Below are 27,906 nucleotides of genomic sequence, written 5' to 3'. Positions count from 1 at the left end.
TGTACTCTGAGATTATTCTATATGCTGTATTTTCTCATTAAAATAGCATGTTTTGAGTCAGATATTGTTTGCTCTTAGAGAGAGCGAATGCTCTGAAGAAGATTGCAAGTTAAAGCAGAACGTAAAGGTAGATTTGAAGGAGAAAATGGAAAGAAAAATGTAAAGAGCTGTCTAGACTTAAAAAATCTATTCAGGTTAAAATGCTGTAATGAAATCCGAAAGATCATTCAAATGTCAGTTGTCCATGAAGACTGTTTTTCCTTGTAGTTGTTCTGCATTTTCCCCTAAGATGCAGGAAACTACTTGAAATGTAGTAGCACATGTATCCTGTAGGTGATGCATTCTAGTTTTCTTCTCTGACAACTTCCACGAACTTCTTTTATGAGATCTGACACTTTTTCACAGTGTAGCTGTGTCTGTTGGGAGATGCAATAGTATGCACAAATTAAGACTAACTGGTTCGCTTAGAATAAGCGAGAAGTGGATATCAATGCTCCTACCTTCTTCCTTAGTTTTTCTTCTCCCGCCCCCCCCCCCCCCCGAACACAGCTACTGTTTTCTTTGTGGGAGCTGTTAGCCTGTTTTTTATGATACAGATTGATGTGTGATGCCCTTGAGTCAGCTGTGATGGGCATGGCCAGTTTGAGCCAGGTTTCAAAGTATTTTTTTTACTCTTCTGTTGAAAAAAGAAGATGAACTCAGATCCTTCATCTCTAGCAGCACAAGTTACTTTTCAATTTCTTACTATTCTTATTCACACCTCTTTCATGTGTTTCATCTCAGCATTGACTTGATGATTTTGACACTTCAACTATGTGTCTACATCTTGTTTTCCTTCTGATTGAGGAATTTCAATGTGTTTTGGCTATTGTCTGGGTTTTTTTCCTGATTTTGTAACTTAGTTACCAACCCAGAATATCCTTGGAAAAATCCAGAATTATCTCATAACTAACTACAGAAGTTCTTCTAGTTTGTTCCCACCTGTCAGTCTTCACTTACCAGAAATTCACTTGTTCTGGTCTCTCACACTTGCTTTAAAATAGTTGTGTTAAGAAATCAATTAAACGGACACGGAGTAGAACCGGTTCTTCTGCCACACCCCTTTCAACACCAGCTTCTCTTAGCACCATCAAGATCAACCACTGCTTTATTGTCTGTGAATATGCTCAGAATGCACACCGGTATTTTGTCAAGAAAAGTGGTAAGTTTGACAGTTGAGTTTGGGAAAAACTGAGCCAATCTGCCTTTGGAGGGTGTCGAGTGACATGTCACGTATTGGTTTTGAGGCAACTATTTTAATCACTCTCTTGATGAACTGAAGCAACTCAGAAGTTGGTGACTGATGGATGTTCCTGAGTTAGAGGTGAGGGTTTCAGCTCCAACTGTGTGTGGTCACCACCTGGATATGGTGGGAGGGAACGATGGAAAAAAGGCGAGAGGTTTTTTTCTCTTCTTCAGTCTCTAGTCTCACATGGGACATCAGGCAGTCTTCATTTTTCTCTTCTTCGCTGGTGTCAAAAAGAATCTCTTGTATGGGTATTGTACCTTTAAAAAGCAGTTAGTAACTTTAAAATGCTTCAGTCATGATTCAGTGCTGTCCTCTGTGGCTCAAGAGGTTTTTTGTCAAAGACAGCAGGTATCCAGGACTATTTCTTCACATTGGTTTGAGTGTAGGCTGCATGGTTCTGGAGGAGTATGAGGGCTTTCAAATATCAGGTTTTTGAGCTGTCATGTTCATAAATTTTGTTGTGTTAGACGAGTCCATTAAGTGAATATTGGGTCCTTACTGGGCAAGCAAAGGGAAGCAGAGTAGTGAGAACTGATCCTAGTCCAGACAGGTGGCTCTCAGAGAACAACAGTACTGAAACAAGCTCCTCTTTCTCCAAAGCCCTTAAAGCATCTTACCTTGTGAGAAAGAATAAATCTTGTCCATATGAGTTTCCAGATGACTGATCTTAAAAAACAAAACAAAGAAACCTAGAAGATACCACCATCCCAGCACCTCTTGCCACATCTCTTTCCTCCAGTTCATCATCTTGAGTTGGAAATAGTTCTGGAATAAGAGGATGAAATTATTATCCAATGAAATCTCTTAATTTCTGTTGCAGAAGAATATGAATATATGCTTGTTGTACTTTCAAAGCATTTGAAACTACTGTTTCCTAGTAGATAGTGCTTTTGGAGTAGACCTTAAATAACGGAATTTTTTTTAAATGTCAAAACCAATTATCCATTTGAGTGGTTAATAATAGAAAGGATTTATGAAAGAACAAATTGTAAATTTGTACTTCTAGCTCTACTGTGTTGCAGAAATTTGTTGTAATTTATAGGGAGTAACTATGAGGTATGTATTGAAACACCATGGCATTGAGATCTTTGAGAATTAAAAACCTAGTTGTTATGAGGAACGAAACAGCTTTGATTTAGTTTGTAATTGGGTACTGGATTGCATGGCAGATTAAGCACTTAGTCCTTTAAAGACTGAAGTTTACTTATTTCAAAGAGCTAATGGAAGTATTTTTTTCAACAAATTATTATTTAGCAAAGATCACTGAGAGACTGTAAGTTCTGCTTCAATCTTTGTTTCTGTAACTGCACGTTGTTTTATATGGCTTTTAAACATAAATCCATTAACTGGAGAGCTCTTCATTGATTTACACAGCTGGTGGTGGATTTTGCAGCTGCATGTACAGAGCATACTTCAGACTAGCTTGCAACCTCTGGCCCCACTCACTTGATCACAGTGAATTAAAGTGCATGTTAGATTTTCTAGAAGGAAGGGAGTTTTGTGGGAAAGAGAGTCAAGAAATTATCAGGTGAGAAATAGGAGTGTTAAAGGCTAGATTTCAGTGGAGCTTCTTGCATCTCACCTTGTTTTCCCTTCTCCTGCTTCTCACCCACATATTCTTTGTCCTGCTGCCTAAATAATACAGAGTACTTTTCAGAAAAATAGTACTCTGGAATCAAGAGTGGGGTGGGTTTTTTTGTCTCTTTGTTTTTATGAGCCTTAAATCACAGTAATTTTTCCAAATGATGACTAAGCCACTGAAGGTGCTTTACAGGACAATCCTGAAGACATAAGTAAACAAGGATTCTTTCTCATCTGGAGACCACTATGAAGTTCTGGACCTCTGTGGTTACAGGATAGCATGACTGCCTTGAAAGCATGAGCAACAGACTGCTTATGTATTTGTATCTGCCTGCCAAGGACCTGTAATTTTTTTACTATTCCCCTTTGGATCCACTTAGGCATCACTCTTCTGGTACTAATGCGAGATACACTTTTTTGACAGACCTTGATGCCTTGCACTCCACTGTGTAATATGCTTCATGTAAAAGGAAACTAAACCGTGGTGTTTGCCTTCCTGCCTCCCAGAGATGAGTTATCTGTTTTAATAAGTTTTCAGGAGAAATGCAGCGAGATGCTGATCCTTGATACAAGGATGTATAGAAACTAACAAATCGTACGTGAGATGCAGCTGGTGTTCATTTCATTCCTGAAGTTAGTTTCTGTATGTTTATTTTGAATTATTCACTTGAGAAATAAAAGGTAGGGGCTATTTGTCTTCAAAAGTGTTTAGTTTTGGCCATAAGTGTTCCATGAAATTCTCTGTGCCAGTAGTCTGTCACCAACTTGCGATATCTATTTTAATTTACAGAAAACAGCACAGGTCACTGACGTGACTGTTCAAGGCACATGGCAGTAAAGCTTCTGCCTTGTTTGAAGTGGAGAGAGCTTATCCTTAAGCTTTCCTGGTCCATTTATCTGATTGCTAAGGCCCACAAGCATTTCATCCAGGAGTTCCTTTTTTCCCTTCATTAATTGGAAGCAAACTGGTAGCTATATCCCTGCTTGTAGGACAAGATTGGGAATCCGTAAGTACTAGACTGGTTTTCCCTCTGAAGGTAATTGGTAAAGACATTCAGCAGGCCCTTTAAAATTTGAGATACCACATTGCATCTTTCAAAATTTCCAGAGTAAATGTTACTGGGCCTCCCATTTTTTTCTTATTTTACTTTAGTCAGACAGTACATCTCAAATGGTTTCATTTAGACTTGGTAATCATGGTTGGGAATATGAATGCTGGGTGTCTGGAATAGATTGCTGTGCAGCACCACATGCTACAAACATTCACAGATTTTACTGGAGGCACTGAGAATTAATTTTAAAAATGATGCCTCTCGTTACCAACAAACTCAGTCCTTTTTGAGAAGAGAATATGACATCAGAGGAGAATGTGACACCATACTAGATGTCCTACGGTTCCATATTATATTGCAGAAATGTACGATCTGCTGCTTTTTTTTTAAACTCTCATGCCTTCCTGGTCCTTGTTGCTAAAGATACAGTAACCGCTAATGCGGCACAAATGTTTTATCGGTACCCACAAGAGACTCCTGACAGGACTGTAAGTAATGCATTTTCTTTTTTTTTTTTGTCTCTTTCCGTATTAGTGGCTTTGTCAATTAGTGACAGCACATTTGGATAAGCTGCTAAAAATTTCTTGACCAAACAAACTAGCAATCCCTTTCTTCCTGTTCATGTACAGAGCAGATTGCCAGGATTAGTTTTAGATATTTTTACTTCACGTAAGAAGGAGCTCACTGTACTTTCAGGGAAGAGTTTTGTCAGCTGAGACGTGTAGCTCAGCATGCATTTGAAGAGGAACTTGCTGGAACATTGAGGTGAGGGCCAGCTTTCATTTTCAGCAGTTGAAAGTCTCATTTGTTTGGTCAAGTGGTAGGTCTTCATTATTCCAGGCAGTAACAGTCTCACTTGTCTTTTATTTCGTGTTCTTGTTCTCTCTCCTGTTTTTGAAAACAAAATATTGTAAATATAGCTGGCATTTCCCATACTCATATGCAGACACTTTCCATTCATAGTATTTCCTTTCTTACTATTCTCTGAGGGTAGTCATAGTATTGAGTACAAGTGAAAAGAAACAGATCTCTGTGGCTGAAGGAGTTATTCTGGAAAGAGTTAATATATGGTAGATTATTCCAACACATGACTCTAGCTTTTTCTATTAGTATTTCTATCTTCTTGTCCTCTCTAGAGGAGACAACTTCAAGATAGTACCACTCATTAGCAAAAGAATATTTTCTTTTGTCTTTGTTGTTATGCTCTAACATAACAGTGTGATCCATTTTAAGAAGTGATGCAGGAACTTGCATGAGGTTGCTCGGAAAGTGCAAATTCTCCTATTTCACAAGTCTGGGGCATGAGTCTCCCCATCATATGTGGTGGTCAGTTAAACTGGTGATAGATTTACCACATAGCTGTTTGCACTCTAAGGCACTTTCAACATGCAGTGAGTGCAAGGGGTTACCTTTCATTTAACTTAGACTCAGGGGGGCTATTAGGCTTGAATTTTTCTCCTCAGCCTGCACTTTGCATGTTTACCAAAAGCCCATCTTGGTATTTAAACAACCAACTATAGAAAATACGCTAAAGTGATAAAGGTTCTGTTTTGCATATGCACAGGGGCTCTGCCACCTTGGCCAAGCGAAATAATTAGATATTTAAGGCAGAATGAGATTCTTAAGTATTCTCCTTTCTCTCCCCTGAGGACATGATCTTGTAGGTGTGCTCACACATATGGAAAGTTTGCCATGAAGCACAGGAACCGCGTGTCTTTTCATTCCAGTAACAATGTTGGTATCCTCTGCTGACAGTCTGACAGTAAGAATAGAAGACCCGAGTCTTGGCCATTTTCCATCTGCTGAAGTAATGGGTTTAAAAAAAACCCACAACCTCATTACCTAATTTTGAATTTCCATGTCGATTTCTGCAGCATGTGCAATGAAACGGCAGGTTTCCATCTTATTTTCAATTCCCATCTTACTCTAAAATACTAGTGACTGTTTTATGGGCTGGTAGGGGTAACGCTCAGACTGAGGACCATTTCAAGATGGCTGCTTGCCCACTCCTCTGCCAAAATTAGTGAAATCACTGTTCCCTCCTTCAGTGCAGGGATGATGAAAGCCAGATTAACTTCCTTAAAAATCCTGCTTCGTGTTCTTAGAGCAGCGATACCTTTCCTTCAAGTCTGTGGAGTGCTTGCACTTGAGACACTTAACATGAGGTGGTAGGCGGGCTTGCACCTGATTTGTTTTGGTTTTATTTTTGCTTTTTCAAGAAAAGTTTTGTCTGCAGAGTATTTAAATCTTTTTTTTTTTTCTCTCTCTACAGAAAATATTTTTCTTGTTTTCTTGGCTAAGTGGAAGATGAATTTGACACTTCTAGCTTACTTTTAATATTAGATTTATTTCATTACATCTACCTCAAATAGAAATTATTGGTCCTTTTTATCTTACTAAATGCCATAGTAAAGAGTTGTGTTAATAATGAAGTTTTTTTTCATCACTTGACCAGGCAAAAAACTTCATTCTCATGCAGTCTCTGAATGCCTTTATATATACCTTTCTTCACATCTTTTTTTAGATCTTCCTTTTATCTATGCCTTTCTTTATATCATTATGTATTTATTGGATAATATAGAGCAATTCTGTAGCTTTACATTGATGCTTCCTTACACTTGTTTTCTAGATTTGGATACAAACATGATTTGGTTATAGCTTTATGCTTTAATAGTGTTTATTCGTATTTTATTAGTTTTAAAGAACTGATGTTGGGTAAAACCAGCGATCTTTCAGAGGAGAGATTCTTAAAAATTGCAGTGGGGTTGGATCCCGTGGCAGTGTGAACTCGATCTGCAGTACTCTGCTCACATCCTTTCTACGCCGATGCCTACTGGGCCATTTTTTCAAACAAACAAAACCAGTGAATATAGAATTTTGCATTTTTAGTTTTCATTAATTATTCTTACTTGATAATGTATTCCCCACCCCCCCACGTTAGATGGCTCTGTAGCCTCCCAGAAGCATCCCTTCGTTACCTGAGCACCTTTTCAAGATTATTTGGAACACTATTTAATGGCAGAGAGTGATCTCTCTAATAGATTCCATTATCAGGGACTAGAGTGTGGCATGGAAATAGTAGTATCTCCAAAACTGGGGACCATGCGTGGTTTTAGTAGTCACTTACACTTTGAAAGCTCAATTTGATTTTTATGTCTTTTATATCGTTTGGGTTTATTTTCCCTGTCCTTTTGAAATACAGGAAACTCTGTTTACTCAACTGTATACACACGGCCTAATGAAATAATGCTTCGTGCTTTTTCTGGCAAAGGCTTTCTCTGGATTCAGGGATACATTTGTGACAAGTTTTTAAGTGTTGTTCAACTTTACTTGTAAACAAAGCTTCCCTGAAAATACTTAACTTCACCAAAATCAAATATTCTTTACAAATAAGCAAACCAGAAATAGTTAAGAGCAATGGTCTGCTCCTTTGAGCCACATTACTACACTAAATCCAGAACGCTGACCAACTAACTTGAGCAATGCATTTTGCTTCTGTAATTGAAATACAGTTTTCCTTTTATATTGCAGTTAAACTGTTCTTTTTTTTTTTTCCAAGTTTCCTAGAAGACACGTAGAAGATTAGCAATGCCAAGACAGACCAAGGTTGTTGCCCATTACTTTATCACCAATAGTGGACAATAACAGACACCTATGGGAGAATATAGGAATGGGGCTGACCTACAGATGCTGCCCTGGTATTGCTGGTATATGGCCAGGGGTGGTGTCTCCGCATTTATTAGCCCTTGATGGCCTGTGCTTACATGAATTTACCCAATTACTTTTGAACCTGTAACAATATTTAGTGCCTCAGCATTTAGTGCTAAGCTTTTCCAAAGCTTAACAGTGATGTGTTGTGTAGTGTGTGTTCTTTTACAAGTGGCGGTATTTCATCTAATGGTGTGCCTAGTCCTTTGCATGTATTGATCAGTCCAATTCTATTCACTTTTTTTACCACTCATAATTGGAAAAAAAACCTTTCTCATACACTTCATTAGTCATTGAGGCTGCAAAGTCTTAGTTTATTTCATTTTAGATAGTACAGCAGCTCATTCCATACCTTGGGTTTAGTCGCCTTCCTCTCGTCCCTTTTCCAGTTCTGCCCTGTGTCTTTGAGCAAGGGGAAAAATTCACATAGTGTTGAAGTGGTACTAATGGTTGAATGCAGTCTCATTAAGTAATTTCTAATTTCTCTTCACCTTTTCTAACATTTGATCTGGTTTGGTTTTTTGTCGGGTTTTTTGGACTGCTAATGGGCTCAGTGCTGACATCAGAAGAGCAAAATTTTAAGGCTGTATCTGAACAATAATAATAATCAGCTTGGAGCCTGACACTGTGCACGTTGAATTCAGAGGCCCACCCTTCTTGCATTGTCTTACTGCTCTGACACAGGATTTGTAACTCATGACCTGTAAGGGGGCTTAACCCCTCCTTCTCCTGCTTCATTATGTGAGGGGACTAGTCTTTTCTGGTGCCATTTTTTCTGATACTCAAAATGGTACTCCGAAAATGTTTGTATTATTCCTGTAAAGAAAAGTGAAGAAAAAGTCAAGCTAATTAAATTAGTACAAGTTGACAATATTTAGAAAGCTTTTGTTTTATTTTTACTCGAAGGCTAATGTTTTCTTAAGGGGATCTGATTTTGCAATACTCTGCAGGCAATCTTTTTTTCTATCAAAACAGAGCAGAACACAGGGTGTTAATTAGGCCTATTATAAAAAAGGCTTGCCTTGGGTTGATTCTGAAACAGAAAATCAAGAAGCAGTAGAGCATGACGTATTTGGAACTGACACTGTTGCCTGCAGCGTGGACTGCATTCATAGATCGTATGTTTGCAAAGATGCAGTAAAGGGGGACTGAGGAATGGGTCCGGTTTTAAAATATTTAGAAAAAGGATGCATGGCCCTATTGGAAAGGTAGTGTGTCTCACTCATGCTTGGCAGTATCTGTGGCCACAAGACTGTGTCTGAAGGTTTTAATTAAAAATACAAAATGAGTGTTTCCTTTGTGTAGCTTTTTTGAACAGCGGCGTTTGTAGCTACTGAGAGTCTTTAATATGATAATGAGATCCTGAAGTCTTTAATTTAATCATGGCTATGGGGTTTAGGTTTGTGAATAACATACTGAGGCATCAAAAATATGGCCTCAGTAATTACGAAGCGTGTTTTAGAAATGGTGTAAAATTGACAGAACTTTAAGATTATTTTAAAATTATTCAGAGGTAAAAAAAGGTAAATTAAAATAAAAAAAAAATGTAGTGGCAGGTGTGTGTGGTACTCGAGTCGTGATCTTAACACTGGACTCGAACTTTTTAGTAAGTAGCATAGTAATGAGAATGTCTTATTTTACTTTTAGCTTCTTTAAAGGACATCGGTCTCATCAATTTAACTTTATTACTATAAAAGCAAAAATAGGTGTCTTGGAATACAAAGGTATTTTCTTGGGGTTTTTGCAAGGGAGGTTTGGATACACTGTAGTAAATTTTGAGCATTTGTGCATGATGTGAACAGAACAGTTTTAAAATGCAGCTGCTCTACATAACCGTCAGTGGTTTTCTTTCGCATTACTTAAAACAGAGGCAGGGTTAGATGGCTACTTCTGGACGAATATTTAACAAAATACAATCCGTTGTCTTGCCAGGAAGATATAAAGTCTCACTGAAATAGGAGAAAAATAGATCCAAAACAAAATAAGAAATGAGGCTTGAAGGGAGTCTCTTGGGTCACTGGAAGGTAAAAAGAAATTGCACGTAAGAAAAAATGGTTTGAAAGAGTCGTACTTTTGTGGGCCTCTAAAATAACTGCAATTCAAGAAGAAGTCCAGAAATGAAGTGAGTCTAGTAAATGAGAACTGATGTACAGGAGATAGATCAAGAGCATCTATATACGGCTTTTCTGGTAGTACAGAAGCAGGGAGGGTATGCATCTGGCAATGTGATGTATGTAAAACTAGTGAAGGTGGTTGTTTTTTTTCCTCAAGAGTCTGTTTTGTTTTATTTTACATCAAGTTTGTAAGCTCTCTGGGGTAGGAATTCCTAGTTTGGTCACAGTGAGAATCACAGTAGGAAGGCCTTCACATTAGATATACGGCTTTTCTGGTAGTACAGAAGCAGGGAGGGTATGCATCTGGCAATGTGATGTATGTAAAACTAGTGAAGGTGGTTGTTTTTTTTCCTCAAGAGTCTGTTTTGTTTTATTTTACATCAAGTTTGTAAGCTCTCTGGGGTAGGAATTCCTAGTTTGGTCACAGTGAGAATCACAGTAGGAAGGCCTTCACATTAGATGCAACTTTTCATCATTTTCTTACAAATTATTCTTCTCTATTAGTTTCTTTAATCTGCTGTAAAGTGTGAAGATTTTTGGATGTAATGGATATGCTATATTAATAATTTCCTTTATTTTAAAATAAATGTGCATATTCTTTGTGATACGTTTTAAATAGCCTTTGCAATGGAAATAAGTTTTATAATCTTATTCATAGCCAGTTAAGTTGTACTGAGCATGTTAAATGAATTGCAAAAAAAATTTATTACTGTTCAGTACTATCTATTTAATGAGCCATTAGGCCTGGCTGTTCTTTTTTGGAATATTGTATAATATTAAAAGAAAGCAAAGGCGTATTAGACTCAGTTGGGCCATTATCGTGTTACAGCAATTTAAGGTGATAACTTGATCCTATGAAACTACCTGCCCTCACATGCCTTTTTTTTATATTAAGGTTGTAATTGCATATGGGTGGTCTTGGGTCTTTGTAAGAAATATCTGTATTGGTGATTAATAAATAATATCTATATTGGTGATGAATAAATAGTTGTGCGGAAAGCAACTGAAGTGTTTTGAAATCACACGCGCAGTCTTTGAATGGCAGTCAGTTGTTTCCCAGGAGTAAGTAGGCTGTATCTAGAAGTTTTCAAAAATGTGATCGGTGCCTTAATATCTCATGACCTTTAGGCATTTGTGAAAGACCACAGCTTTCAAAAGACGGGGTGCTCAGCAGTTTCTGACAGTCAAGACTTCTTAAAATACCTTCAGTCAGACTCTTCTTCCCTCCACCACCCTCCCAGATCAGAACTGCTTGTTATTAGCGTATAAGGGAGATCTGGTTTTATGAAATGTCTATTTTTCACCTGTTTAGCCTTCAGTCTTTCTAAATTGCAAATAGTGTGGCAAGAAGCTAACTGAATTGTAGTGATTCCAGTAAAACTTGACCTTTATTACCCAAAGGAATGGGAGGGAGGGATGAGACCTTATCCCACTAAACCATGAGATGTTTTCCAGATGTTTGCCATCCCTACATCCCATAGTAAATGGCAGTGACCTTGCTGAGACTTCTGCTTTTCATAAATGCAACAGAAAAAATTGAGACCCGAGATACTTTTTTGATGTGAATTGTGAATACATAGGCATGCCGCCTATTGTCCAGACAGCTTACACTGAACTTCCTTGCTCATTATCAAGGACAAGATGACATCGGCCTGTTTTTCGGACATGTCTACTCATCCTTCTAGAACTTGTAATTCCCGCAATTAATAAACCAAAGGTGATAATAAAGATGCTGCTGTTACTATCCTTTAAATCAGCTCTCTGTGGTAGCACTGGGATTCCAATCTTCAAGAGCGCTGCTGTCATTGTCTTGCCGCCCACCCCGTGGTGGTGTTGCCCTGCTGCTCTCTGTCGCCTCTCGGCCCTGCTCCCTCGCCCTGGGCTGTCACAGCCGCCTCCCGGCCGCCGGTGAGGGGCCGTTTTACAGGTCTCCTGCAGCTGGCTGCTCATGCTCCAGGTTCAGCAGCAGTTTTTAGCTTGTGCTCTGCTTCGTGCTCCACTGTTTGAACCGGTTAAATACCGGCATAGCCAAAAGGTGAGACCTTAATGTGTGTTTACTGAATGCAAGTTGAGAAGCACATAGGAAGCTCACGAGGGAAGCGGAGTGGGTCAGGCGGTGCAAAAGCCACGTTCCAGGCACTGGTTTTGGAGCCTTTTCTGAGACAATGCTGTTGTCGCCAGGCGGCCCTGTCCTGCCGGCCCTGTTTAAGGCAGACAAGGAAGCAGGCTAAAAACTGAGTGCAAATCCCTGCTCTGAGTCTGGTAATAAAATAATTTAATCTTTACCTCTCTTCTGATGTAAGTTCGTGGCATATGGTAGTCATTTGAAGAAATGCTCAAGAAACCTAGCAAAAGTTCAGATAGGCGCTCTCGGGCAGCAGTTCTGCTTGAGAGTCAACAAGGGGGAGCTTCTGAACTGGTCCCTGGTGCTGGGGGTTGGGCCTTCCTCAGCAGTTCACTGCCCCCAGAATCGGGGAGCACCGACAGCACAAAAATGGACAGATGTGAAAGACCCCACAGTTTGTGTGTGCCTAACAGCCGGGACGGTCCAGGCATACTCAGTGTGGGAGTCTGAGAGCACCAAACTGAGCTGTTTGGAAAAGATATTTGTCATTATTTAATAACGTTTTTGACTTTGGGATAACAGAGAATCCTGGATAATATATCCATCTGTCATTTTTACAAAGCCAAGAATTTTAATCTCCCGTTTTCATTTTCTTAGGAATGCTGTGTATTTGCAGTTTGGTGTGCTTACGTGCGTGCCCGTATAAATCCGATGCCTTCTTATACAACTGAAGTAACCATATAAAATAATTCTGACATATTTAAGATGTGCTTATGCTATTCAAATTATAGTGAGTTGAATCTGCTAAAACCAGAAATTCTCTCCTATCTTTCTGGAAAACATTCCCATTTTAAAGTTATGTCAGTTCAGTTTCCCTCCTGACCGTAATTTTGAATTTAACTATCCATTTAGCAAAGGAGAGGGCAAGCAAGCATTGAAGGATTTGAAATTATATATTCTAGCCTCATGAATATTTCATGGTTAAAATAAATAAATAAAAGCTTTCCAGAAGTGAAATGCTGTGGTTATCTAAGAGGTCATATCTCTCCTTCACTCACTATCTTCATAATAAACAGCTATTGATTAAATTGAGGAGCTGCTTGATCTTTAGCACTACAGGTGGGAGGTGGTTTCTGGCGAGGGCTACGCTATGGGATTTTATGGTCTCCCTTTCTCCCTTTCTTTTGCCCTGCTCTCCCCCCCACACACCTTTTTTCTTTTTTCTTTTTTTTTTTTTTAATTCACACATCAGATCTATTCGTGTTTATTTTAAGGCCATTTTACACATTGTGGGGATTTTTCTGTGGGCAATCATTGTTGACTAGAGACTGAGCATAAGGAATGGAGAGAGAGAGAGAGAAATATATATTAAAAATTGTATTAAATGTAAGAATCGTCAGATAATTGAAACCAGTTTTCTTAATGTAAATGTTTAAATTCAATGGAGTTTGCTTTAAATATACGGAATATTTTGACACAGGATATTTCTACAGCCATGATACCAGGCCTGACAGATTAATGCTTTGTTTCAGTAAATTTTCTTCCTGTTCAACACAACGGAAGTTCACCCAGTTAAGAGTTTGTGCCATTGTAATAGTTGCAAAATATGAATAGCAAGCTGTTGATCAAAGCACTCTTGGTAGAGATAAATCCAGCTTTAAACCTGGATAAACCTGCTTGTTGAATTTTGCTTGGCCATTTATACTGTCCCATCATGCTGTATTTAGAGCAAAGGGTTTGGTGACGGGAGATGAAAGCTTGTGATATGCTTTGGCTTGGAGGGTGAGATGTGCTAAATGAAACATTAAAGAGTTCTTCTATGCTTTGTTCTGTCCTAACACGAGTTGTCAGGGGCTTTTTGTTTGTTGGGGTTTTTTTGCTGGAAAAAGCATAAATTTATTTTATCATAAACTCGGCCATTTGTAAATACTTTGAACCAGAGCAATTTTTTTCTGCAGTTAAGTTAAAAATAGCATGTCCTAGGGACAGAGGAAGCAGCTGTGTTAAAGTATCTGTGTATTGCTACATTTTCAGGATTTCTATTAATGATACAAAGTCAGTTGAAATGACATCCATTACATATTTGTCCAAGCAAGTGGAAAAGAAAAATAAACAATGTGGTGCTAGAGAATCCATTAGAATTGTGTGTCTCTGCCTGTCTTTCCTAGTCTTTCCTTTCTCTGCTATCTATATTCTACCCACAGTTACTTCTATAATATATATACATCACACTGAGCAACACTAAGACAGTGAGGTTTGCCTGCCTAATTCTTACTCATCTTTACTGTTTTGTGGTTCATATGTATGCAGATAAAATTTGCATCTTCTTCAGAGCCTTTGCATGCTCTGAAGAATGCATAATGGTTTTTAAAATGACACTTTCTCCATGAAAAGAAGCAAGCTGGACTTCTCAGTAGATAACTTCATTTATTTCATGACCATAAATATTCCTGCAATAATGCAGACAAATTTTCCCTAAGGAGAAGATAACTATGAATAGTGGGTGATACGAAAATCTTTCTTTATTAATGCTTATGCTATTAGAATCGGCAAATGCTACCCTGCTACACCATAGGTTACAATTTTTCCTCCATAGATACTTGTTTGTGATTACTGTTGGCATACAACTTGAGCCAGGATTGTATATCAAGCTGCTAGAAATGAACATAGCATGTGGTAATCCTGTTCTGTTCCTCGGTAGCATCTTTGTCCTCTTGTGTCTTTTGCTAACTTTTGTTTTCCCAGGTATCTTATCCGATTTTTTCTGGACAAGTCCATTAAAAAGTAACTTATAAATTGGTATTATAAAATACTGTATTTTATCGTTAAATGTCATTAATATTTTAATACTTATTAAAATCTAGCTTTTCTATTTAAAACATCTGTACTAAGAGTGGAAGGGTCGTCTTCAATTTTAGTAATTTTTGTAAACTGTTTTTCTCTCTTAGTTTTGGATATGGCCCGGCATGTTCCCCTTTACCGAGCCCTGCTAGAATTACTCCGTGCTATTGCATCCTGCACATCGATGGTACCATTACTGCTTCCTCTGTCGGGAGAAAATAGCGAAGAGGAAGAAGAACAGTTGGAGTCACAAGCTTCTGTTGGGACTTTGTTGGCTAAAATGAAGACCTGTGTAGATACCTATACCAACCGACTGAGGTAATCACTTTTATCATCCCTAACCTTCCTTTAAACTGTGTTGTGCACCTACATATTATGAATATAGACGTGAAGGAAGATTCAGTTCTGTATATTTATCTGAACGGGTGCTGCAGTCCCGAGTGAGAACGTACCATCTGTTTGATCTAGATTTATGTTTATATGTCTATATTCTGTTTTACTATTTACAAGGAATTTTTTTCGTATGACGCAAAGAAGCTGGTAGGTTTGCATACTCTTCTCTTTTCATCGGTAACTGCCCGCTGATCAGAAAGAGGATTGCTGCTCAAGAATCTGGGAGCTTCAAATCTTTCTTTAATTTCTTTCCCTCTTCAATGAGGTGAATCTTCTGTTTGCAGGACTGTGCATTTCCTGCTGTCAGTCTGAAGGCAGGAGCATTCCTCAGGAGCTGTTGAACAAGCCTGTTCTGTAAAGAATGGGGTCGGGGAGGGCCAAACCAAATGGTAGTTTTTAGAAGAAGTGTCCCAGTTATCTTCCGTATGCTTCTGTGCCGCTTTACCCATTGAGTAAGGACCAGGTTTCTCAACGGATTCTTTGTCGGAGGCTAACCGGTTAGGAGAGAAGCCTTTGGCTTCTGTCAGGAAGAATAAAGTTCAGGAGGCAAAAGTTTTGGGAGCAATTTGTGGTGAGAACCCTAACTCTATAGAGATGGCTGAAAATTTTTGACTCGTGGTGTCTGTTGGTGTTACATATGAAAAGCATGTTTCCATGCATTGGTGATTTTATGACAGTTAGTTTCTCCATTAGCACAGGTGCCAGGGGTGAGCCAGTATGCTAAAGATGATGTGAAATTGCAAACTAATGCCCTGGAGCCATCCCTGCCAGGCTTCGTGGTCTTCCAGCCTCCTCTGAGAAACTCTCTGAAAGTTCTTGTCAAACACTTGCAGTCTGGCAGAGCAATTAGCAAACAAATGGAAAAGTATCTGAATATCCCATCTCGTAGAATCATAGAATAGTTTGGGTTGGAAGGGACCTTTAAAGGTCATTTAGTCCAACCTCCCTGCCGTGGGCAGGGACATCTTCAACCAGATCAGGCTGCTCAGAGCCCCGTCCAACCTGACCTTGAATGTTTCCAGGGATGGGGCATCCACCACCTCTCTGGGCAACCTGTGCCAGTGTTTCACCACCCTCAGCGTAAAAAATTTCTTCCTTATATCTAGTCTAAATCTACCCCCCTTTCATTTAAAGCCATTCCCCCTTGTCCTGTCGCAACAGGCCCTGCTAAAAAGTTTGCCTCGGCTGTGATGCCATCGGGCTGTGTAAGCGTTGCAGTATAATGCTGTATGAGCTTGTTCTGCACACCTTCCAGAGTTCAGCCGACTTCTTAAGGAAACGCACACAGACAAACCGCAAATGACCGTTTTGTTCAGTAACCATAGACCAGCCTCTAGGTAACTCCCTTTGTAAAATGGTTATAAAGGCAATAATAGGCACAGATTCTCTTCCAGGGAATGTGTGAGCCCAGTCTAATTGTTAGCTGTTTTTCTTCCTTGATGATTTTGGTGTAGTCCGCAGTTACAAGACAGTTTTGCTTTGTCAAACCTGGTATTATTGTCCTATTATCCCCCTGGCTGGTTGGGCCATAGATGTTGGAGAAGAATAAAATGTAGGCTGGCAGTCTTTTTCCTGTTCTACTCAGTAACAACCAGTACCCATACTGCTAAATTAGTTTTCCCTCTAAATACTCGCCTTTGACAAAGAAAAACTGAACGTTCTGGATAAATACAGCACAGCTTTGTATTATTTTAACAGGCAAAAACTCTTACCTTCCTGATGTTTCTTTTGCCTTTTCTGACTGTTCCAAAGGTCGAGTCATCTTCTCAGAGCACTTCTGAGTGATTCACACAGCGTTACTTTATGGTTGCTTTCATCATCAATTCTCACACTGCAAAACTATGGCTTCTCATCTTCAGAAATGCCGCTATCACTGAGATCTGACTGTCACCTTCTGTGAAATGTTGCACTTCTGTTACGGCTCACAGGCCGGGATACAAGCCTGAGAGGGCCTGGTTTTTAGTCATTTGACCGATTAAGTCAGTGCTGCAACGTGGTTGCTGTTTGAAGGGACAGTCACCAGACTAGCACACACAGAAGGAAGTAACCCCGGCATGCCTCCCAGTACCTCCTGCCTCTGGGAGGTGCTGTAGTTGGTACAGATTTCACAAGCCACTTTCCATCTTTGTTTCTGTATGTCTTCAACCGTTCTAGTTCCCAGTACTGAGGATTTGGGGGGGTTTAATGGCTGAATCATCTTTTTCTGCCCTGAGGGAGGGAGTTGGAAAAGCAAATGCTGCAATATAATTTTTCATTTCTTTCTTTTAATAATTTTCTGCTTCCAGCAATTAAGTGGTTTCTTGATTCTGTTTACTTGCTTCCAATTTAAAGATGGCTTGTTAAGAAATAATAGCCATCCTGCCCTGCAAAATTTAGTGCTGTCCCTAAGCGTATGCTGAAACATCATGAAAAGAAGGTAAATATAATGTCAGGAAAAGGCGTGTGTAGAATGTTCTTCCTCCCACTATAAACTGACAATATTTACCAACCAATACCTGAGAGATTTTCTGAGCAGAAATCCCATTATTGGGAACTCTTTCTAGTAACTCCTGGTGGACTAGACTTTACCTGTGAATTTCTCTAATCCTTCTTGACTGAGATTGCTAGTCTTGCATATCAAGCATGTTATGTACTTGTGGTGGGATTTTTTTTGCTGACTTAATGCAAAAGAAACAGAATTAGGAAGGACATATAACAGTTCTTTATGTTGGATACCCATCTAAAAATGTCGGCTTGTGCTTGCTGGCAATATTATGTAGATCACAGTATAAGTAATCTTCTTAAAATAGAAAAGAAAATACATTTTGCTTCTGTGTAATCCATTTTCAGTATAGATGTATGTATAAAATTCTCCACCACAATTACTTGTATTTTTTTTTGCTAGTCTGGTCATCTGTTAGCCTCAGATTTAATGGGCATGGAAACCTGTATCTTCTCGTGTCACTTACCCAGGTTGAAGTCTAAAAAGTTTCTTTGTGAGAATGGCACATGACTACTAGTCATAAGCTTTTTTTAATTTGGTAAAATAAAATACGGTGTGACTAGTTCTTCGGTGTCAGCTTAGGTTCTGAAAACTAAGAACAGTCTAGAAGCACCGGTGTGACTAGTTCTTCGGTGTCAGCTTAGGATCTGAAAACTAAGAACAGTTCTAGAAGCACAGTCGGTATTATTTTCATAATTGATGAATTTGATAAAAATTCCATGGTTGGTTCAGTTACATTATCTGTACAATTTTCTTGTATTACTTTGATACATCAGCACAAAAAGAAATCTTGTCTTTCACTGGTTGATTTAAGCATAACACTGTTTGTCTTTAAAGCAGTATGTAGGCAAGGATGAAAACACCAACAGCCTGAACAGCCTGGAATCATTGGGGTGGAAGGTTTTAATTCTCAGCATTTTAGTTGAAGGTTTGCCAGCAGTATAAGCAAGTGTTGGCATGAATTTCTTAAATGGGACAATCTGCTGCCCTTTTTAGGTCAAATGTCAGAACAACAACATAATTACGGCATCTGCTTTCAAAGACAAAACTTTCCATTATCTGAACAGCAGTTCTACTTGCATGTCTACCGACTGTCGTCTCCATGTTGGAGCAAGAGTGTCCGCTTGGATCCAGAATTTGAAGGGGAACATTTTTGGGTTTGGATTCCAGTTGGCATTTGATTTCATTTCCTTTCAAAGGCCATAATAGTCTATTGGAAAATGGGGAAAATTATGGATAATGGAGAAGACATTTAGGTGTGAGATGATTTCTCACGACTGTTTGTTGGACTGCTAGGGAGTCAAAAGCCATCACTAATTTGAGAGTGGTCAGGCTTGTGTAATGGGTTGCCACAAGGGCTGAGTTTGAGACATTTGTTTGTTGTGATGGCTGAGCCCTCTGCTGCAGAGAACTGCTGCTGTGTAGCAAAGCAGGCTCGTCTGAACTACCATCTGCTAGCTGAGCTTCATGGCAAATTGTTAAATTTGGCAAAATAAGCCGATGGCTTATTTGTGTAACGTGGAGTATAGCAAGCCTGTGTCTAAAATTCCTAACTACGCTTTCCCTTTCCACATCACCCCGGCCACCCCCATGATAACTGCTTGAGGGAGATCTGAATTCTGTCACCTTCACACTTCTGTCGCTTGTCACACTGCTGCTAAGGGTTAATCTTGCCAGTTCTGAGGTTGTCTGAATGTATCAGCCCTGCCCATCACATTGTTCTTATGACCTGGATGTTTTTCTGTGGCATGGGGATGCTAGAATACAACCAGGTAGGCCCGAGGCATTTTCCCGGCTATGGCTTTTCATTGTCTTCACTGTTATTTTGCAGAACTTCTATGTGAAACGGTGCATTTTGCAAACAAAAATTCTTCTTTATAATTGGGTCCCAGGAATTGAGGCCTAATTTGTTTTAATTTATTTTTCTTTAAAAGGCAAAACAACTGTCAGTTTCTTTTGCTGCACTCAAGCTCACGTTCGGAGCTGATGGTTGGCTGCAGGGAGCAGTCCTGCAGCCTTTGCTGGTTTGGGATGCTTCAGTTTGGCACCTGTAAATGCAGTGCTCGAAGCCCCAAGGAGGAGTATGCGGAGCCATCTCAGAGGAGGTTACTAGCTTTCACCAGCGTTTATTTGCAAAGGCACGGTCCCTTGCTTGTTTTGCCTGATTTCAGGAGATTGGTTTAAGAATCTGTGAATTACTAGAAGGAACGAACTTCTACTTGGTACCTGTGGAAACCTACTAGAAGATGGGGGACCATGACGACTTGAGTGATACCACGGTTGCAAACCTATGGCAGTTTTCTCCCGACACAGTGAGCGTCAGTATAAAACTGAGCAGAATTCTGCTATAAGCACCATCTCTGTAGTACAGAGGGGCTGAACGGTTCATTGGCTTTATCTTGCGAATACTTTGATAAAGGTATCATTCCGTAGCATCACGTTTACCTCCAAGTATCAGGCATGGGTGAGTAAGTATCAGTATTGGCTTTAAAAATTAAAGTTGCCTGGGGAGTGTATCATTCATTATTCATTTAGCACAGCATGAAGAGAAGGCTGTCATCTTCTAGCACAAGCTAAATTAATGGCTTAAATTATTAGCGTGTACACAGCTGTCTCTTCTAGCAAATACATTAGTGACTGTCATCCCTTTAAATATGAGTTGACATGATTTTGTCTGCTTTTTCTTCAATGGTTGAAAAACTGTATGGGGAAGTTTCTAAGTCTAAATTAAATAATTGGCTCCTCCTCCACTCTGAAAATTGTAATGTTTAGATAAAGGTTTGGCCTGTATTAAATAACTGCATTAAATTTTGCTTCACATGCAGAATCTTGATGGAAAGAAATGTACAGTACAACACAGACATTTAAATGTTTTCTTAAAGTAGAGAAAATGTACAGCAAAAGCCTTAGTTTGAGTATTATTGGTTCTCATATTTCATTGGAATACCATTGAAAAACATAAAATTAGAGCTCAGGAGTTTGACGACACCGTTAGTTTATCTGCATACATAAATTTATATGCAGGCTGCTAGAGTGGAGGGAAGGATCTTACTGGCTTTATTACTTTAATTTTGGTATTTCACCTTCTCATTTGTATTTTTTGGGGGAGAGCCTTGTAATTCCCAGCAACTCCCTGTCTCGAGCTGGGACTCTACCTGTCCCTCTGAAACACTTGTGTATCACGCACGGCTTGGAGAGAGCTCGCTGCGGCTCTGAATCCAGGCAGGAGTGCAGCAGCAGTATAAAAGCGGAGATGATACCAAGAAGAGAGGATGACGTTTTCTCAACTAATAATTTGGTTATACATGCTCACAAATGGTAGAATGGTCACCGGGTTGCTTTTTCACGTGCACACAAAGTAATACCATTTGTTTCAGATTACACCAAGAAATGGGTTTGGGGACTAAAAAATCATCTTCGGTATTGCTGTAATTCTGTCCTTAGAGTAACATTTGCACTGCCCTGAAAGTCCTGCTTCCCACCTCCAAGACCAAACCTAACAAAGCCTGTTAAAGTATTTATTACTTAAGATCCATACAGCAGGCCGATAGGCCACAGCAGGCTTACAGAGGCTGCAAGAGCCTTTGACCTTTACTTCTCCAAGTGTTGTAAGATTCATCTGTGCATCGGTTATATGTAAAACCCATTCAGCTTTTTCACAGGGCTTTGAATTACGTTTGTGTCTCTCCCCTTTTATAACCATATAGTTTAAGAAACTAGATAAAGACTTCTAGATTTTCCAGACCAGGGTGTATTGTTAATCAGAGAGATGGGTATCTGGAGCAGCTGCACACCTCCATCTGCAGTTCCAGGGCTGTTTCACATGAGATTTTAATCTTATACTGTACCTAATCTAATTTTCTTTAAATTGCATTTATCTAATAGTCATGATAAACCATATTGTAAGGATATTATTTTAGAAAGGGCTGCTGTGGTCTTCTAATGTAAAAGAAATATAAAATGAAGTGTAATAGCTCATGTCTGCAATGAAATTCAGTTCTGTCTGAGATGGCTAGAGATGACAAAACTGTGTGAACTTTGCAAGTTATAATCAGTGTGAAAATATATACCACTGGGGAACCTTTGACAGATTTTCCCAATCTAGAGTCTAGGGAACTACTTGATTTATCATATGTTGATTGTAAGTAAACTGACAAGCTGTAAGGTATTGTTAAATATCTCCAAATCATTGTGTATAACACTAAATATGTAAAGCAGGTCACGTAGTGACATCTTACGAACTGTGCAGGATTAATCGCGCAAAGTTGGTATTCTTTCTTAGACAGCAAAAGATTTGCATCAAACAAGGGTGGGAAGGCAAAATGAGGGAAGAAAAAATGGAGGTCGTCATTAATAGGAGTCTTACAAGTTACGGCAGTATCAGTTGGGTTTTTCCCCAAAGGAGAAAAAAATTATCTTTACCCTAACCATTAGGATATACAAGCATGATTTGTGTGAAGAAACTAAATGTTGATGAGGCAGTATATCTGATTTGGGGGTTTTGTGATGCCAGCTAGCTTATACTCACTAAGAACCTGACTGAAATCCCTGATTAGGCAGAATCAAGGTCAAATATGAGACCTGGCTTCTTCTTGGTATCCAAGGTGAAATCACTCCTGCACTTCGCTACCTAAACTGCTTTTATGCAGTCCGAGTTCTGGCCTGACTGGGGAGTTAGGCAGCCTGGTAAAGTAGATCATCACACAAGCTCCAGATACCTACAGGTGACAAGGTAGAGCTGTTCTGCCAACCCTTGATTTAAAAGGTATATTCTGAGGGGTGGGGTTTTTTGTCTATTTTGCTCAGGATAACAGTGGACAGAATAGTTGTATTGGTGGCAAAAGGGACATTAAGAAAATATGCTCTCTTCTGATAGTTAAAAAGTGCTATCACACTTAACAGTTAACACTTGTTAACTGTGTTCGGACAGCAGGGGGAAGGAGCGGAAATTAATAGAATTTGATATACCAAATAGAATTTGTGTTTGAGTAGATGTCTCCTTTTCCTACTGCTTCAACTAGATACATAGTCCCTGTCTGCTTAGGTGGTTGACTGTCAGTAACTCAGTATATCTGTAGGAGGTTTTAAGCATGTGGTTAAGCCTTTTGTCTAATGAGGCCAACACTTTAATTTTTGTTTTACTCTAAGACCAAGTAGGAGGAAAAGGCTGGTAGTCTAAATTGTAAAACCATGGGGAAGGTAAAAGCCCTACAAGATGACTGTCTTGAAAATAAATTTGTAAGAATTAATTTCACTTTCAGTATCTTCACCAGTCACATTTTCGTTGCTTTTCACACATCTCTCTCTTGGATAAGCCCACTGACATTTCATTTGAGTCAAAATTTCTCCAAGGGTTTTGTAGCAAATAGCTTAAGGATTCTACATCAACAGCAAGCAGTTCTAAATCTGTACACCTTTCTTGGGACTGGTGGCTGCTAGCATGCCTGTGATGTTAAAACAGGTATCACTGAGGTTTAGTGGGCTTAAATAGACATTTTTAGGTTATTCTAAAAATACTGGCTTAGATTTCCACAAGGAAGAAGGCAGCGATGAGGATTTTGGAAAGTATGAGTGGGAGAGGTAGCTGCTGCTCCTTTGTCTTAAACTGTTCCTCAAACGCTGAATGACACTGTTTGGCTCTGATGCTTTCCTCCTGACTTTGAGCACCTGAAAGCTCAGTATTGCTCGAAGTCAACAACGGGCTAACGTCGTTTTGGATTAAATCTGGAACAGGGAAAATATTCCATGGTGCAGTAATGAATTGTTATTAATGCACTCTAGGGGTATTCTCATTTGATTAGGTAGTACAAAGACTTTCAGTATTACTGTAATCACCTCTACTGGGTAGTTGAGACTCATTCTTTATGCGTGATTTCAGTCTAGATTAAAATACAGAAGGGATATAGTATTTGGTAGTTGCTAAAGTATGTTTGGGACATCAAAGCATTAAATTGCTAATTTTTCTTGTGTAGGTAGCTTTCTGTTTTGCTTCTAGGTATGGTAGTGGGAAAGAGAAAACCAGTGCTTCTTGGCTGTTGAACCTGTTTGGATCTTAAAATGAACAAGTGCTATTAAAACAAAAAAAATACAGAAATGACAGTAAAATAATTTGGGGGCTGTTAGCATTACAATCTCTTAAGTTTTGCGGGATAACAATGTAAATTTATGCTAGCTCTTAAAACATAGCAGCTTTTAAATATATACATTTAGGTTACAGTGTTATCGAATACCATGTCTAGTAAAGACTGGGTTATCACAATCAAAATATTTAAATATATCTTAAAATACTAGGCAACTAGCTTCTATCAAACAACAGTGTTAGTGTATACTGTATTTTCAAATTATTTCATTATAAAAATTTGAGGTGTTTAACTTGACATTTTAATTTGCAATACATTGATTATAAACAACATCCAATATAATATAAGCGCCTTCTATATTTGTAAGACTTTAAAAATTGTTACATTAAACTGTTTCTTGAAATAAAAGGTCTTAAATTTATAGCCCAGAAGAGAACTGCAGAGAGACACAAACTTCATTTTTGACCCACTCTCTTGTGATGCCTGGGTTGCAGTTCATAGACATACTGTGAATTTTTACTAGAGGCTTCCTAGTGCTAAAATAATACCTAAAATACACCGTTAGTGTATTTTAAAGAATCGCTAGCATATTGTGGAATAGGAAAGAGTTCTGTATTCCTATTTAGGACTTGATTTTGCACCAGGATCTACATGGGTGGATGAAGTGCACATTCATGACATGATCTTTCTTATGCTGATTTTGTAAGCTTTTCTAGTATTTCTTGAAAATGTGCAAACATAAGGTCAGCATGCAGGCCTAACAATCAAAAATGGTAAATGGTTGAAGCAGAAACTAGTATACTGGTATCACTGGCCTTGTGTTCATATTTTTACTCTTCATGTCAGATGTATTTCTGTTTGTCAAATCAAGACTGTATGTTCAGTATTGTCACAGCTGATTGCTGCGTTCAGTGATTAACCTGGAGATACAGAGGGACATTCCATTTCAGAAGACTTGTTTTAATCTTGGTCTTTAATCTGTGGTGTTTTTCCCCGTTGACAAATATGCCGAGTACTGTATGACTGGTTGAAAAACATTCCCTCATGCTATATCCTATTTCTTTGCCAAAAACAGGTCTAAAAAAGACAAAGCTAAAGCGGGAGTAAAACCAGATACTTCTGATCAAGAACCAGAGGGACTGACACTTTTGGTACCAGACATCCAAAAGACTGCAGAGATAGTTTATGCTGCTACCACCAGTTTGCGCCAAGCAAACCAAGGTAAAATAGAAATACTTCTATAAATACTGTATAGTGTTTATTTGTAATACATTCATTAACAGGTAACTTATAAATTAGCTTAAAAGCAAGAATAAATACTTCCCTCCTGCCCCCAACCACTGACTACATTTTCAAAGGCGGTTGGAACCTTGTGGTAGTCTTAAATGTTTCAATCAGGAAATAGAATAATTCAAGTAAGTGAGAGTACATCTCACGACTTCCAGCACAGCTGTGTAGCACCTTCCCCCCCGCCTTGGCAGAAGACAACATACCTGACCTTTGATAGTGAAGCCTTTGCTGTTAAAACTGAATCTTATGAATTAGACTAACTCTTAACTGGATGAATGCAGAACAAAAATCTAAATCATGGATTGAACCTGCAGACATTCAAAGGACCATCTGGTTGTCTAGTAAAGAAAACTAAAGATTAAGTAGCTAAATTGGGGGAGTGGACTTGAAAAAGGCGTGTATAATCAGCTCCTGATTTTGGAGAATGCATCAAGAATGCATGTGTGAATGTCCATCCACACAAGCGTATGTCATACTTTCTATTTTAAATTTAAAAAAAAAAATTAGAAGAGACAATAAAAGAATATTCATAGCAACAGTAGTCATGAATTATTTCTGAGCTGAGATAACGATCTTTATTTACTTCAAGCTGTTCAGATAATGAAATATATAGTAGTGAGAAAAACAGATTTGTATGTTGTGAGCGATCCCCAGTTTTCAGACTTCTCTGCAAACAATGTCACCATAAAATGTCATTTCAAGTTAAATAATCCCCAAGTGCTTGCTGTATTTGTCTCAAAATTACATGATTAACTACAACCAACCCTCACGTTTTGTGTAACAGAAAAGAAGATGGCTGAATACTCCAAAAAGGCTGCTGTGAAGCCCAAGCCTTTGTCTGTTTTACGGTCTCTTGAAGAAAAGTACGTGGCCGTCATGAAGAAACTCCAGTTTGGTAGGTTGAGAAGTGTGAATATTTGTGTCTTAGAAGGCAGATACCTAAGAAATATGCAATCTGTTGCACTGAATCCCTAATTATTTTAGAAAGTTACCAACTTTTTTCCATATGTGACCACTGATACTTTTCACATATGGAAAATTATATAAGTCTGTATTTTCAGGTTATGAACTAATGCACTCTTTCAACTAATAGAAATGTTTTAAGCATGCACTAGATAAATTCAAGGGACCAGATGAATTCAATGCTGGTGTTCATGTTTTCATTCCAGTAATGATTTAAGTGTTTGTCAGTCCTCAAATTATATTGAAATGTTAGTAGATTTTTTTAAAGCTCATATATAACTGCATATATATGTTTGTTAATGTAGCTTTTATTTTTTAAATGAAGTAGAATTCAGATCAAAATGTGTTTTTTAAAATGAAACCGTAGTAAACGTCATTGTGTCCTTTCATGGAGTGCAATATGTTGCATTTGGAAAATGTGATGGGAGTCGGTGCGTGTTTTGGCCATAAAGGGAACGTGTTAAAAAAAAAATTCATAAAGAACAAATAGTATCTCGTCCAAAAAGAGCTATAAAACTATTGCAAAAACATGTTCTATGAGTATTTTTTGAGTTGCAATGACAGCATTTGCCATCACATTTCTTTGCTGTTGTGTTTGTAAGGGATTTTCCTCACAAATGCTTGTGGAGTGTATGCCAAGAATAGGAGGTAGGGAAGTTTGTAATGGTAGCTTTTCACCCTGGCAGCCGTGCTGCAGATTTTGCGTAGTAAGTGATTAAAAAAACCTAGCTTGACTGTAATTTTTTATGATTCTTTAATAACATTGCAACCACCACACAAGTAAATACTGTTGGCACTCTGCTTCACACTGATTGCCTTATTAGCATTATTATGTATTCATAAGTATCATTATATTCCTGGTCTGGAGTAGCTGGTAGCTTTCCAAATCGGAAGTGGCGTTGACAAGTTGCACGTGAAAGCTTGTAAATTTGCTGCAGAAATTAATTCGACCCAGGAGTGTTAATGCTTTGTTTTCTGTGATCAAGGTTAACTCACAAAATACGTATTTTTTGCATTAGTGTAATGCAAATTAAACTTTCCTGCTTTTAATACTCAGAATCTTTATCCAAGCCTAATCCTGTTAGTTAACTTCACTGTTTTTCCTGATGCATTAAAATTTTCTTCTCTTCTAGATACATTTGAAATGGTTTCTGAAGATGATGATGGAAAATTGGGGTTTAAAGTAAATTACCACTACATGTCTCAGGTAAAAAATGCAAGTGACGCCAACAGTGCTGCCAGAGCCCGACGTCTTGCTCAAGAAGCTGTGACTCTTTCAACATCGCTGCCTCTGTCATCTTCATCCAGTGTTTTTGTACGCTGTGATGAGGAGCGGCTTGACATTATGAAGGTAAAGAAGCAAAGTTATTTTTATTTCCCTCTTTCAGCTTGGCATATAAATGTTTAAGAAGGTGCCTTAAATCTTAAGAAAAAACAGAAGTATTTCATGCGTACTTTGCTGTCCAAACTTTAACGTCAGTAGTAGCATTTTAGAGTCTGATCCTGACTTCTCAATAACTTGGCGGGGGGCAGGGAGAGTCCATCTACCCCAGGAGTGCTCTGTTAACCAAGGAGACTTCACAGAACAAGGTGCATTCTTCTTCAGCTGTTCTGAAGGGGGAAAGTTTAATTTCGTTACTCCATTATGGTCAAAGTGTATCTTTGCATAGGACCATTTAAGTTGATTAAAAGCAGTAGGCATGGAGAAGTACACTGAATATCTCTGGACGTGAAGTTTGAAGAAAAATTCTATTAATAGCATCCAATAGGGGGTAGAGTTTTAGCTCCTTCTGTTTCGCTTTCCATTTGTAATCTGGAGAAATGAACATTAGCAGAGGGCTTCGCTTACCCAGAGTATCAAAATGAACAGACTGACAGCCTGCACATGATTGTGATGTCTAATGGTATTTTCTGATAAGTAGCACGTGGAAATGAAGCGCTTCCTATAACTTATACAAATCTCAACTCTGTGACAAATATAAGGATTTTTTTGAAAACTGTCTTTTTTTTTGTCTCTTTTTTTTTTTTTTTTTTTTTTTATTAGTGGGG

The 27,906-nt window shown here is 38.6% G+C and overlaps 1 protein-coding gene across 1 annotated transcript in view; it reads left to right on the top strand.

Annotated features, from left to right (window-relative positions):
* The window catches only part of BIRC6 (baculoviral IAP repeat containing 6), a 175,142-nt gene that overhangs the window by 134,490 nt on the left and 12,746 nt on the right, over positions 1-27,906 (top strand). The window contains exons 66-69 of the mRNA XM_019473244.1: positions 14,757-14,967; positions 24,680-24,825; positions 25,679-25,789; positions 26,991-27,208. Of these exons, the coding sequence (XP_019328789.1) occupies positions 14,757-14,967; positions 24,680-24,825; positions 25,679-25,789; positions 26,991-27,208 (686 nt within the window). The remainder of the gene's footprint in view (positions 1-14,756; positions 14,968-24,679; positions 24,826-25,678; positions 25,790-26,990; positions 27,209-27,906) is intronic.

The sequence above is a fragment of the Aptenodytes forsteri genome, unplaced genomic scaffold (genome assembly GCF_000699145.1).
Source record: "Aptenodytes forsteri isolate BGI_AS27 unplaced genomic scaffold, ASM69914v1 Scaffold309, whole genome shotgun sequence".
In the NCBI taxonomy this organism is placed as follows: Eukaryota; Metazoa; Chordata; class Aves; order Sphenisciformes; family Spheniscidae; genus Aptenodytes; species Aptenodytes forsteri.
The sequence above is the reverse complement of the archived record's forward strand: the minus strand, read 5'-3'. Positions and strand labels throughout refer to the sequence as shown.